Genomic DNA, 14,929 nt, shown 5'->3' on the forward strand with positions numbered 1-14,929 from the left:
TTGTTTATCATTAATTAAATATTTTAGATCTACAAGTTAACTTTTTTTAAAGTTTTAATAATACAGATAATCATTACATCTTTAGCAATTTAATAATCTATTATTCGATTATTTAAAACTATGATTAGAAACTTAAAGTTGAAAATAGTTTACAAGCTTATCAAAAAATACCACTATTTTATATTATTTTAAATGTACTTGATTTTTTATCACTTCTTGTTATAGCTTAAATATATAGTAAAAACCATTAACTCTAAATGACAAAACCAGGGTTGTTCGCGACTGCTATTGACGAAGCCTTTGGACACGAGGGAAGCAGACTTCGTACAATTTTTGTTCAGATACGGATGTTCTTCAGTGCCAGTGTCACGTGATCAAGGCGTCATTGTTGAGTTTACATCGAGTGGAGGTGCTAAATGGCGACACCTGGTCGAAATTTATTTTACTGATCATGTTGAAAAAGTCGGGTGAGAAAATTTTAATAATTTTTATTTCTTTTCAATAAATTTTATGTTTAGGACTTCAATCGATACTTAAGTAAAATTTTTGTGTTTTAAATCAGTTTTCTTAACTTAATAGTTTAATTTTAAAATGTTTTATACTTTTAACTATACACAGCTTTTTTTTACTAGATAAAATTGGTTAAAAAATTAATAACAAAAAATATTTAGTTGAAGTTCTAAAGTTTTTTAAAGATATTTTGCTAATACATGCTAGTGTTGTTATTTACAACTTGTAAAGGTTTTTACTAAAATACAGTTTCATCAATATTCGCCTTCCAGCACAAGCAAAGAAGTTAAGTACTCAATTCAGATGGATTCAACTTAACCATGGAGGAGTTGATACGCATGATTGGGTTATTGATGATCTGCATATTGGTGGAGATAGAAAAGGGTATTTTGTTGTTAACTTTTATTCAAACAAGCAACACTGAACTTTGATTCCATAAGCTATTGTAAGTCTAGCCGCTTAATTTCTATGGTTTCTTACACTTAGGCTGTGACTAATTTAGCGTTTAATGGTTAAGTGCAAAGAAATGAGTAGTAGTAGCCCGATATTCAAGATATCCTAATATTCAAGACTGCTTTATACCTTATATTTGTATAAAATATTTTTTGATGTGAATACTTAGACATAAAAATGATTAAAAAATGTTAGAAATTTTATATTTTTCCAACACTAATACATTTCTAACGTAGTATCTTTAGTAGACTCTTTTAAATAAGCTACAGTTTACACGTCTGATTTTATTTTTTGTAGAGCAGTACTATTTTATAATTATGAATAATTTCGTACTCACTGCTAAAACTTTCAGATTTATAGTAAATACCATGTTTCGTTGTTTCATCTAAGCTTAGATTAATATTAAATTTTCTTTAGAAAGTATTTAAGCGATGAATTTGTAATGGACGAACCGGAATTATACAGAGAAACTAAAAAGTCATACGGATTATATTGTTAGTTTTGCTAATGAAGAGAAGAACTAATATTTTAAACATTTATATAAAAAAAAATATATATTTATTTACATAGCTTACGTATTTGTGCTCTATACAAAGATCTAGAAATATTAAAATAGAAATTATTTCTAGTATGTCTAGTGTAACAATTTAACTTAATTTCTTCTTAGCTTTTTGTTCACCAACATTAAAGATTAAAATCAATTTAATAAAATTAATAATTAGTTTTTTGATGTATAAAGTTTATGTTTTAAAGATAATAGTTTATAGTGGATAGAGATGATAAGGATATGTGGCGTTTCTATGACAATACACGACCAACATCTTTTTGTGGTAGAAACGACGTTGTTTTTGCGGGGGTAAACACTGGTATAGATGCTTCTGTCGGGACTAAAGATTTCATCGCCGAGAAGGGCTATGTTTTACAATACACAGTAAGTTTACTCATATTTATTTGACCAATAATGTATAGTCAAAGTAGTAAAAGTGTGCCACTTTAGCTCATTGATTTTATAAATTTGAAATATACGCAAACAGTCTAAAAATTTTAGATTAAACAAACGACACTTTTAAGTTTTCTAAACAGATGTTGTAAAAACAAACGAAACTATTCTATTAAAATGGGTTACACTCTTTGTAATGCTTAGAAAACAGATTTTTTTTTCAATTTTGGCAATCGGCAGAGTCAGTTGGTGCAGTGTGTGTTATTTTTGGTAACATTTCCTTAGAAATAATTACAAAATGTAGACGCTTCGTTGTCTTAATTTCTAAGAATTATTATTAGTTTTTATCTCATTCATATATGTTCAATTATTTTGTTATCAGATTCAGTTTTAGTCTAGCTTTCTACGTTGTTCTCTTAATCTTCTTTATATTTTTAAATCCTTTTAAATCCTTTTAAATCCTGTAAATAGAGAATAAATCCTTTTTTCTACCCTTATATATCTCCTCTTGCCCCTTAAGTACACTAGTGCTATTGAAAACGAAAAAGCATTTTACTGATAAACATATTAGTATACCTACTTAATTTGTTAACCTATATAAATAAAAGCATGTTTGTTCTAAAGTACGATAAATGTTTTAAACAAATTTCAAAAATATGCAATCTTACTAAGTAATAAAACTAACTTTAGATAGCAGTTCTGTGTGAAGACGTCCAAAAACCACACCAGCCAGTTCACGTTCAGGCTTCTCTAGATTTCGGGGACACTTGGGTATATGTAGTTGAACAATGCCTGCCCTCTGACGGTAATTGTTTTGGCAAAGATAAAGTACAACCTTCAGCCCACTTCATCAGCAATGACTGGCGTAGAAGAACTATAAAACTCCCAGCTAAATTTTTAGATAGGTTATAAATGTCATTATTGTAAAATTACTTTAAGTTTAAGATTTTTTTAAACTAAAAAAATTCCGACTTTGTTTTAGATGTTGTTAATACCATCAAATAGTTGTTGTAACAATTCAGTCAATCGTTAAACGTTGTATTCCAATAAAATGATTTTTGAATAAAATAAAACAAACAACTACCTAGCTTAAAGTAAAAGCACAATTCTGTTCTTTTGTGTTAACCTGGTTAACAATATTTTCCTTAAATTATTTCAATACCTTTATAAAATTGGTTCAGACCGGTGAGATTCAGATTCATACAATTCAAATCTGACGTAGTTTGGGGTCTTGATCACATCTACGTAGGCCCAACGTGTCCAGATGCTTGTCAAGGACGAGGGGTCTGTGTGCGCAGCGACTCTAGTGCTGAGCCAACATGCATTTGTGACCGTAGTTACTATGGAGGTAACTGCGCAAACACGGATAATTTGAGGGTAACTTAAAACAGTAATTCTTTAAATGTAATAAGTGTTGTAGTAAACTGTTATATAATCTGTTTTAGTTGATTAAGCTAGAGCGAAAACAGTAGACTTTGAAACTTATTTGTTTTTTTTTCAAATTGTGTTTCTACGTTTGTTATTGTCCAAAAAAAGCAAAACATAGGTATATAATACTAGCAATGTGCTAAAATTGTGATTCTAGGTTTTTGTTAACAGAAAAAATTTAAAGAGTTATTAGGGTTTATTTTTAGAATTGTATCGAATAGATATAAAAGTTTATTAGTTACTCGTTAACTGTTATAGTTTTAAGCTGTATACTATAGTAAAATTTAAATAAATGTAGTATATAAAAATGCGTGAAAACAAAAATTTTTAATAGCAATACAACTAGGCAGCTGTTGTCTAATACTTTTTTAATAACAGACATACTTAAAAGATAATTTTAATAATGGTGGTGTCGTTAGTGGTTTGTGGGAAATTCTGGAAGCAGAAAAAGTTGGGTCTAATTGTGGACCACTCTCTGATGGAGATTCATTGTATTTTGATGGTCCAGGCCCGAGACAACTAGTTACAGTAGAATTAGACTTGAGAAATGCGAGGTAACAGGCTACATTAAAGTTCTTGATAAAATTAATTAAAACATGTATTAATACTTATATTTTTATAAGTAGTTTAAACTTTTACTGAAAACAATAAGTTTTCATCGGATTATTTTAAACTAGATCTGTTCTAGTTTTCAATGTTATACCATAAACTTTTTATTTTATACCTAATAAGTAATTGATAGTTTTAAGAATTGCAAGTTCAAGATTTTTGGGGTTGCAAAAAAATTTAACTGCTTATAATTTTCATATACTTAATTATGGTGTTTCAGGTTTGTACAGTACAAAATAGTTATTGGAAATGGAAGTCCATCTTCGACATGTATCCCTGCAACATCGAGAGTTGACGGACTTATAATGCAGTATTCTGTTGATGGAGGTATTTTTTATTCAGTAAACCTCTTTTGTAAGGATACACTTTTTTGTAATAAATCTTTTATTACATTTAAAATTCAATTTATATCAGTTAGTATAATTTTAGTAAAACTTTCCTTATCCAAATGCAAACATATATATTAAAATTTGTTTACAAAAAACTTAGTTAGTATAGTTTTTCATTATAATAAAAAAACACTTGTTTATTTATTTTATCTTACTTGTTTCTTGTTGAACTAATAACAATAATTACTTAAAGTAAATAAAATAACTTCATTACCTCCAATAAATACAAAAAAAATATTTCTTTAATTTTTATGCAGGACTATCATGGAAGGTTCTATACGAGCTTGACTATCAGTCATACAAAAACGTAGGAATTGATTATGTGCAAATACCTGTTGAGGCAATGACTAAACGAACTCAAGTTAGAATTTGGCAGCCTTTTGTAATTGACACTAAAACAGGTATGGCCAAATTTAATAAAAAATAATTAAAATATGTATGTAACGCTTTTTCTTTATTTAAAGTTTTTCAATTTTATAGTTATACATCAGTTTAAAACTTAACAACGTGAGTTTGTACAGAGCAAATAACTTTTAAACGGAATTAGAACAGTTGTAAGCTATATTACACAAATTAATATTATTTGAAAGTAATAATTTAAGTGTATCTATTTTCTTACGAACAATATAGTTATAAAAGTTATACTCGAATTAAAAAACAAGGTACATTTTTTTGCTATACATTTAAAAACTTTTGTTCTTTAATAGCCAGTTAAAGTGTGCTGTTCGGATACAAATAGTTTTCAACGATGATCTGCTTTATAAACTTAAAGAATTACTTAAAACAACTTTTTTAAGTCAAAAGTTATATGGAATTGAAGATCATCATTACCTTTACTTGTTTGCAGGACTATACACTATGGGAACAGACCGTGCAGGCTGGGCAATCGATGACGTTTTAATCGGAGGTGACGAAACAAATCCAAGTATGCTAGAATCAAGTTTTGAAAAAGCTGACAAAGAAAACATTGGTAATTATCATTTCAATGTTTTGTTACCAATTTATTAAGCTGTTTTAAACTTAAAAATTTCCGAATTTAAAGTATGTGTATAAATTTAAGCTATTGTCAATGTATTAGTGAGAACTTTTTTTTATGTTTCTTTATGTTACAATATTAAATAATCTATACTATTTTTAGTTTGCTTTCGAGAAACAGTAATAATTTCCACAGCTGTTTTATTTTTTTAGTTACTACGTTGACCACCAGACTTTTAATTAACAGTTATTTATACTTTTTCTAATTTTAAACTAATAATTTTAATAACGTTTTGAATACTAATCTAACAAGCTAATGATTATTTTTGCCTTGTGTTTCAAGAAAAGGTTAATTCAGCCTTTTTTAATTTTTTTAATGAACTTATTATACTTACAAAAAATATTCAAAATAGTTTCATTGTAATCTACATAAGAGTAAAAACGTTTTAGGTGAAGTACCTGACAAGTTATTTGACTTTTATCCGCATGGTGAAGTTAAAAGTGACGTTTGTGGGTTACAAAAGAGCACTGTATGGTGGTCAAATAATGAAAATACTGTTATTGACGGAAGTATAACAACTAGACAACTTATCATCTCTAAAAACTATCTAATGCAATTCAATGTTAATATCTAAAACTATGTTTTTGTATAAAAATGAAATATCAATCTGAAATAATGAATACTTTGTAAAAGTATTAATCATACTATATTGAATATAAAATTATTTAAGCTAATATACACGCCTTTATGTTGAATTTACGATGATTCCTATGTACTTATTCTTACTCCTCTAGTGGTTGAGATCTCTTTGTTTGTTTTCTTAAAACCAAAACATATAATGTTTCCTATTTTTTATACAATTTTCTTACTTAGACTTTTTAGATAAGAGTTGGATGCTTTGAAACAATTGATGTATGCGACAAAAGTTATGGAGTTTATCTCGAGTATAGAGAAGATCCCAAGTTAATTTTGCTTTTAATTGATAGTTGTAAACTAATTGTAACTTAGAAGTTATAAATTGTAGTTTTATACTAGTTCTCCATGTCAATTATGTTTTGTTTTAAAGTTTTTTTTGCTTGTATAAAAATGATAGTTTTAAAATCAGTTGAAGTTATTTTTTAAATTCGAATGTGTTTATGTTTATAATCAAAAGTAAAATTCATTTCTAATTATGAAACATTTTTAAAATAGTAAAAAAAAATAGTAAATTTGTATAGTGAAAAATCATAATAATGTTTTTTTTAATTAATATCATGTCGATTAGTTTAGTAAAATAATTATTCTAGCAAGAAACACAATATAAAAGTATTAATTAACAGTTTTATTTTTATTAAACTTCAGTTTTAGATTCCAAAAAAAGCCTTAATGTTTTAAATACTTGACAAAATGACGTGCCGAATTTCAAAAACACGCATTTAGACTTATTTTCAAGAAATAAACTAAAAAGCTTATCTCAGTACGACCAAAATAAAACTATTAACGTAAGAGTGAATTTATGAAATGTAGTGTGATTTTCAGTACTAACAATTGGAAACTTGTGAGGGAGGATTGCTACCCCGCCGCCCCTCCTAACAGTAAATGTTCGTTGTTCGAAAACTATGAAGCTTCAATTTACAAACTTGACAAGGGAGGAAAGTGGTTGAGAGTTACTATTCCATTGGTTGGTATAGAATCCAGGTAAAACTTACTTTGTTCGAATGTCTTAATTTAGTTTTGAACTATTTTATACTGTAAAAAATCAAAACATTGTTTTAACTTTATTAACCATTAATTCTATCTTAAGTCAATAATAGGGAGTTTTTAAAATAACTTCAGCATTTTTTTGACTTAATTGTTTATAGTAATAATTACAAATAAGAAAAATTATATAACTTTTAAAAACTATATGTATACATGACTTATTTATGTGATAAATTAAGTGTTCTAATTGGAAGTTATAATTCAAAAACTAATAACATTTTAATTTTAATAAATTTTACAATTTCTAAAATTCTCCTAAGTAACTACTTATGATTACTATTATTAAATAAAAGCAGGAAAAAAAGTTGAACTAAACATTCTAATAAGCTTACTTTATAAATTTTTTCTAGCATTTTATATTTTTATCATCAAGTTAAAGTTTTATAAGTACTGATGGTCATACAATAATGAAACAACTTAAATGCAAAACTAAGTTAGGTCATAAAACTAAGAGTAATGCTTATTTTAAACATATTGCTATAAACTATAAAAACATGGTATAGTGTTACTTAAAGTAGACAATTTATTAAATTATTCAAAAGATACAGTTATTTATTTTACGTTACAGTACAACTCAATTTCGGTGGAGACAGCCAAGCATGGCGACCAAAATGCATTCTTGGTCTTTGGACCGAGTTTATATTGGCGAGTCTTGTCCTAATTACTGTTCTGGACACGGTCACTGCACTAACCCGGGCCCAGTTTGTCAATGCGACCCAGGTTTTGTTGGTGAAGATTGTTCTCAAACTGAAACACAGAACTTGCACGATTTCAAAGTTTGAGTTTTTTAGTTTAATGAAAACAAAATTTCACAACTTAAAGACTAATTATTATAAAGCTTTGTCTACAGTAAAAAGTTTTTAACAACTTTTTAACATTGATAAATATCATGTTATGTTTTATAGTTATTTTAAAGATTATTTAGTTAGTTTTGAAGTCATAACGTACTTTTTTAATGGCAGTCTATTTCTACTCTGTCTAAAAAAATAAATTTTGTTTAAGGAAAACTTCGAAGCTCCAACAAAATTGGAAGTTGCCCAGCTGCAGCTGTTGAAAGGACCCGATGCCAAATTTCCTGAAATGTGGTCTCATGTTTCAGGTGGAAAGATTGGATTAGGGGGGTGTGGTCCCCTCCGTCCATATGGTTACGGAAGAACTGCTTATTTTGACGGTTGCGGTCCCAGATCGTTGACTTCTGTAGAGCTAGATCTAACAAGAGCAGCGTGAGTTAAGTAAAATAAGCTCCTTAACTGAGATAGAACACTTAAGTTGTTTTTAATTTAATGGAAAGATAAAATACTCTTAGAATCTGAAAAAAAAAGTCAAGTCATGTTGTCTATATATGTATTATATAAAGACAAGAAATTTCTTTTACTATATAATATAAAAAAAATTGTTAAATTTTTTAATCTATTTAACGAAATATTAAAAAATCAAGCTAATCGTAAAGGAATCAATTATAATAAAATTTAACCAAAATTATATATTTCGTTTTTTTTAAATTTTTTAGCTAACTAAGTTTTGCTCAAAGAGGTTGTAAGTGCATTTAGATGAAAAATTAGAAAAAAAATGCATCTAAAAGCCATGGAAAATAGTTTGTTGATAGAGCTTAATTAGCTTGAATTTTTTTTTTTATAAAAATATAATTGTTCTCCTTTTATGAAGTAAGGATCTCTATTTTTTTTTTAGTTTTCATTAATGATATTAGTTCAAACATTGATATTAAAATTTATATGAGTTTATTTACAGATGATACAAAAAATTTTAGTGAGTCAAAAATCTCTTTACAATAGGGGTGGGCAACGTACGGCCCGCGGGCCGGATCCAGCCTTCAGAGTGAAAATGACCGGCCCCCCAACCGTTTTTTAAACTTTAATGGGATCTGGCCCGCAAGCGAAGTGACAGACCCGCGAAAGGTCAATATTACAAAGTTATAATAAAACTTTGCATCATATTTTTACAAATCAGAACTTTAAGAATTTTACTTCAAAAACATGCTAAAAAATGAATTTGTAAATTAATGTGTTTTAATAAATGTAGCATTTTGTCCTAATACTTTAAATTGTTCTAACTTAGTTGGAATATCGTTTTGTCAAATTACCCCAAGCAAAGTGTTTTTAAGTACAGTGCTTTACATACGTACCTTTGTCAATTACAAATTCAATTATATTTATAGACATTGTTTTAACATCTGACATGTATCAATATATATCTTAAGTTGTCAGACTTGAGAAAGATTTGTGAATTTTAAGGATTCAAAAAAGAGATCCACTGTATCAATATAACTAGATTCCGGCCGGAACCGAAGCTTATATTTTAATTAGAATCCGACCGGATTCGGATCTCGACTTAAAATTAGTATCTAGTCGGATTCCGATCTAAAAAATTATTATTTGACTGGATCCGGACACTGGATCCGGTAAATAACTAATTCAAAATGCTCCGGCCCGCAAAAGACTAAATACTTCCGGATCCGGCCCGTTGATTGAAAAACGTTGCCCATCCCTACTTTACAATCTACTCTAGATAATATCTATAAACGGCTAGAGATAAGAAAACTCGATTTAAACTCTAAAAAATTTTAAATTCTAACAATTAAGAAGAACAAACCATTTGGCCCGATTGACCTTTTAATCAATAACACTAAAATACAAACAGTTAAAGTTTTTAAGGATTTAGGAATATATACCTTTAACTATTTAAAATGGAACGAACACATATATTATTTATATAATGTTGCACAAGTTTTATCCTATCAAATATCAAAAAAATTTAAAAGTAATTCAGCTACTATTCTGGCAAAACTATTTAAAATATGCGTTCATCCTAAGCTTGAATACAATACAAAATTTGGTCAACCTATTTAAAAAAGACATTAAAAAAATTAAGTCTGTGCAAAGAAATTTTACCCGTTTGATATGTAGTCATTGTAGAGTTTTATTTCTCTTTCGCCTACCCCCTAACAGACTATTATTTTACTTTTATTAATTTTGTAGAAATGTGTTTGTCTAAGTTGTCGCCTTTTATATCAAGCAAATAAGTTTAAACTTATTAACGAGTTTTTTATAATTCTAACTTTGTTTAATATTTTGCTTATGTTTATTTTTTGTTGAATATAAATGTATTTTATTTTTGTTTTTCTCATTGTGTGTCCTGTTTAAGTGGTTCAGGTTTTGATGCCTGAGTCCAAAAGTAAACAATAAAAATATGATAATAATAAATAATTGTCTTCAAATGTTTCAGACTTATAATAACTAAAGTTATGAAAAGTATTTAAGGTTGAATATGAATACCCTTTCGTTTTGTTTTTACCAACGAAATATTTTTAAATTAAAATCTGCATAAAACTTTATTAAAATACTTTTAACAAAAAAAAAAACACTTTCACAGTCACTTGCAGTATGTGATACAGATCGGTTCAAACAGTCCTGGAGGTTTGCAAACTTCCTGCAGAGTTTATAAGGATATATCTAGCAGTAACTCTTCAGTGCTTCTTCAGTACTCCACAGATGGAGGAGTGACTTGGAAGCTGATTAGGGAGCATTTGGTAAAGCATTACACCTCTGCAAGGAGGCTCTCTGTAGTTGTCAGCAAAAATGTAAGTTATATTGCGATGATTTTTATAAATATACTAGCTCACCTATTTGTTGTAAAAAAGACATTCAAAATAAATGTTTAAACAAACTTATGCTTAACGAGAACAAATTAACTTCTCTCGCATCTTTACGCACTCGTGACGTTACGCACTCTCGTTTAGTTACGCATTTTGAAATTCTATAAAATTCAAAATATAGAAGTTTTAATTTTTTAAATATTGCACAAATTAAGTTTTTGTATAGTTTTAATTTAAAATATGTTTTTAAATACTATTTCACCTCTATATCTTTAGACTTTGTTAACAATAAAAGATTAAATTTAAGTTTATCTTTATGTGGGCAAAGGTCAAATTAAAAAAAAGTTTTAGTAACATAAACAATTTTATTAAACATTTATTTTATATCTTATATATTTTTGTTCAAAAGAAGAAAGCCATTACAGCACCAAATGCATACTTTTCTAAAAGGCTATTGAAGCAAATTTTGATATAGGCACCACACCATTTCTTAGTTGTAAACAAATGCTTCATTATAAATTAAATTTATTAAGTACAACAGAATATAAATGTTAACTATCAAATAATTCACATATAAATAATAATAAATATAAAATCTACTTATTACTAAAATTTTTCTACAAGTAACACTATTTTATATAAATTTAAAACCTTTTTTTCAATGTATGTATAGTTCTACTTGTTGTTTTAATGTTTAGAAATAAAGTAAACAAATTGTTAAAAGTGGGAAATTCCCCAGTCTGCTTCTAATTGGAAGTAATATCAAAAAACAGCCATTATATCAAGTATATTTTATACCTCTCGTATCTTTACGATCTCTCGTATCTTTACGCATTTTTTCTGTGGACACAATGTGCGTAAATAAGCGAGAGGTTACTGTAATTGTATTAGTATAAAGTACAGTTGGGTACCATACGGCCAGTGGTCTAAATCCAACCCGCCAACAGAAATATCTTGTCTGCGACATATTTTTAGTTTGAAAATATCTTAGGTAAATGAAATAAAAGTAAGCTTTTTGATAAAAAATATTTTCAAATGAGCTTATAGTTTCAGTTTAAGTAGAAACCAATATGTTAACTAATTATTTTTTATTACAGTTTTAGATTTGAAGAGTTTAAAAAAATTTATTGTTAAACTCTAAAAATTACTTAACCCACCAAAACCTACTTCACAAGTCCGGAGTGCGAAATTTTTTTATTATACATGGCCAAATGACTAGAAACCATTGGTTTAAAGTTTAAATATGCACTATTTCTGTAACTGAAGTTATCGATATTAATGTATATTACTTTTAGTTTCGTCCTGTTGCATTTATGTTCATTTTGTTTGTAATTTTTTTAACTCTAAAAAAAATCCATTAACTAAAATATATTAAATAGCTTTTTTTTTAATTAATTTTGATTTTAAAGATTCATATATTCTAATTGGTTAATACACAATTTAACCTGTAAAAAAGGTGTACTTATAAGGAATGTAGACAACCCTAGTTATTAAAAAAAAACATATTTACTTGATTGTTGATTATGTACTTAATATTCATTAGTTATTTATTCACGTGTATATATAGATTTAAAGAAGTTTCAACGAGCCTTTTGATTTTCACGCCTATTTCAGTATTTGTAGTAACAGCATCTATTCCAAAAATCAGTAATCGATATTTTTTGCTAAAACTGGATCTGGCCGGATCTCGATTAAAATAATCGAAAAAAAACTGATTAAAAAAATTTTAAGTGAAGTATTTTTTTCCAAAAAAAATATGAAACGTCTATTACTTAGAAATTATCAAATCAATTTTACTATAAAAAAATTCTGAAAAGACACAAGCTCAATGTAGAAATTACGAAAAAAATAAAATTAAAAGTAACTTTTTAACTTTCACCTTACTAGCTTACTTTTTACCTATTTGGATCAATAAAAACATTTTAATTGATTTATTATATTTTCATTCCACCTTATCATAACACACCGAAACAGCGCTTTATTTCTTTACTCTTTTAAATCTAAATGGATAATTTTATTTCCTAATCAATTAAAACTTTTCTAATTTGTTTCTAATTTTTCCACGACGGTGTTAACTCGTTTTAAAATATATAAAATATAAATTATTAATCTAATTTTTTTAGCTGGTTACTACAATAGCTGTTATTTAGGATAAAAATAAATAGTTTGCATCAACAACAGACCTAACAAAAATGAAGTTATTTTTCTTGAACGTTTTATTTTAACAGTATTAAGTTAACTAGGAGTAGGTAACATACGGCCCGTGGATTGAAATTAACGGCTCGCCAATGTTTATAAGACTAAAGTTGAATCCGACCCTCGAAAGATAAAAATTCGGCCCGTGAGAATGCAAAACTGGCCTGCTTATTCAAACATAAAAGTTTTGAAAAACTAGATACTCTTGGATTTTAAATTAAAAGTAAAGTTTAAATAAAAATATAAATGTGTGAAGTAAAATTAACTTACATTAAAAATAGTAAACAAAGGTCCCATAGAATCAGTAATTTGTCGAATTTAGCTGGATAAATGAATAATTGTCGTAATTAGCTTTATTTTGTTTTAAATTAAATTGAAATGCTCCGGCTCGCCAAGTACTACTTTTCTCACAATCTGGGCCGCCGACTAGAAATAAAACCTAGCCAACTCTTAAATTGATGGAAGAACTTAAATTTCTAGATATTTTTGATTTCGATATAAGATAGCTTTGCACGAAATTTTTCCAATACGGTTTAATTTTGAACAGATGCAAACGACTCACACGACAATAAGATGGCTGCAACCTTATCATAATGGTAATAATTATGACCAATGGGCAATTGACAACGTTGAAATCGTCACGTTAGTTTTAAATGAAATTAAGCATGCTTGTTTTATGAACGAAAATTTTTTGCATTAAGACAACATACTTCTTATATTTTGCCATAAAACAATGACATCATTTGTAAAATATTTTTGATTATTTTTTGCAAAATTAAAATAAAATTAATATTTGGTAACAAAATCTTAACTTTATTTTACTTTAGTGTATTATAAGTTTTGATCAATAAACTATCTTAATTTTTTATAACTCAATTTAAATCAAAACTAAATAGCTTTAGTTTAAGATTGATAAGCTACAATTATTTGTATTTCAGAAGATCATATTTTCAAAGTTAGTAAACAAAAGTATTATAAAGTCGTAAAAACCTACAGATCACAAGAAAATGTTCACTTACATCAAAAATTGTCCTCAAGTAGAAGAAATAAACATGGGCGACGAAAAAGTCATCACAAAAGAAGATACCTTGATAAATAACTGTTATATTTCTCATTAGTTTTTTGATTGTAGATTTCGATCAATTTTACCTGTTTTATTTTTTAGGCTTGTTTAGTATTATATTTTAATTAAATGAATTTTTGTTTTTCTATGAAGTTTATACAAGATTGCTTAATACGAAAATTACACACAAAAATGTTTAGAATATAGTTTAAAGTAGATTAAGAACTAAAAACTAGTTAAACAAAAAAATTAGAAATTTTGAGGTCTGAAGTGTCAGGTTTTTTAAATTGAGTAATTTTTCCCACCTAATAAATTGCTTTTATAATTGCTATAACTGTTATTAAACTTAAAACTTACTAAACACTTTTCTAAAACTTAGAATATTATAAACCAAGTAATTAGTGCCAATATAAAAAAAAACACAGTAAAATACACACATTTCTGTTGTACAAAAAATAATAATGTTTTGCAAAATAAATTAAAAGATAAAACTCAACTATTTCTTACAAACTGATTAAACTATATAATGAAGTTACTATACTAAATACTTCTATTAATAATAAGTTTTGTTGTTAAAACGCTGTCAGCCACTGGGTAATAGAAACGTTACAACCATGTTTTTATTGTGCTGAAAAATCTTTAATAAAAAAATTATGTTTTTTGCTGAAAATCTGAAAAAAATGTTTACTTTTAGTATAAAAGAGAAAAGAAACATCGTGATATTTTGAATAAATTCTAAAACTAATTTTATTATCTATTTAATGAATTTTATCAAAACTGAAAGAATTTTTATGTATAAAAATTTTTGAACAGTTACGAATAATAATTGATTGATTAAAAAATATGTGTTTAAAGTTGAACTAAGTAAGTTACACAAGTACGTACTATGTAATTTTATTTGCTTGGGGATGTTCTTAAGACTACTTTAAGAATAAATGACCTCAAATATATATACATACATATATATATAAAAGTTTGTTTCAAGATGTAAAACTCAAAGGACTCGAGTTTC

At 27.1% G+C, this 14,929-nt stretch overlaps 1 protein-coding gene across 1 annotated transcript in view; it reads left to right on the forward strand.

Annotated features, from left to right (window-relative positions):
- The window catches only part of LOC145847347 (reelin-like), a 41,730-nt gene extending 27,200 nt beyond the window's left edge, over positions 1 to 14,530 (forward strand). Inside the window, 18 exon segments of the mRNA XM_082953579.1 lie at positions 271 to 467; positions 760 to 894; positions 1,381 to 1,457; positions 1,731 to 1,894; positions 2,594 to 2,808; positions 3,085 to 3,280; positions 3,710 to 3,885; positions 4,161 to 4,267; positions 4,587 to 4,730; positions 5,177 to 5,299; positions 5,755 to 5,927; positions 6,188 to 6,267; positions 6,824 to 6,982; positions 7,614 to 7,821; positions 8,048 to 8,268; positions 10,436 to 10,643; positions 13,402 to 13,496; positions 13,851 to 14,530. Coding sequence (XP_082809705.1) covers positions 271 to 467; positions 760 to 894; positions 1,381 to 1,457; positions 1,731 to 1,894; positions 2,594 to 2,808; positions 3,085 to 3,280; positions 3,710 to 3,885; positions 4,161 to 4,267; positions 4,587 to 4,730; positions 5,177 to 5,299; positions 5,755 to 5,927; positions 6,188 to 6,267; positions 6,824 to 6,982; positions 7,614 to 7,821; positions 8,048 to 8,268; positions 10,436 to 10,643; positions 13,402 to 13,496; positions 13,851 to 13,953 — 2,781 coding nt within the window. The 3' untranslated portion in view covers positions 13,954 to 14,530.
- Positions 14,531 to 14,929: the final 399 nt, after the last annotated feature.

Source organism: Thalia democratica, unplaced genomic scaffold, assembly GCF_965202585.1.
Source record: "Thalia democratica unplaced genomic scaffold, ktThaDemo2.hap1.1 HAP1_SCAFFOLD_893, whole genome shotgun sequence".
In the NCBI taxonomy this organism is placed as follows: Eukaryota; Metazoa; Chordata; class Thaliacea; order Salpida; family Salpidae; genus Thalia; species Thalia democratica.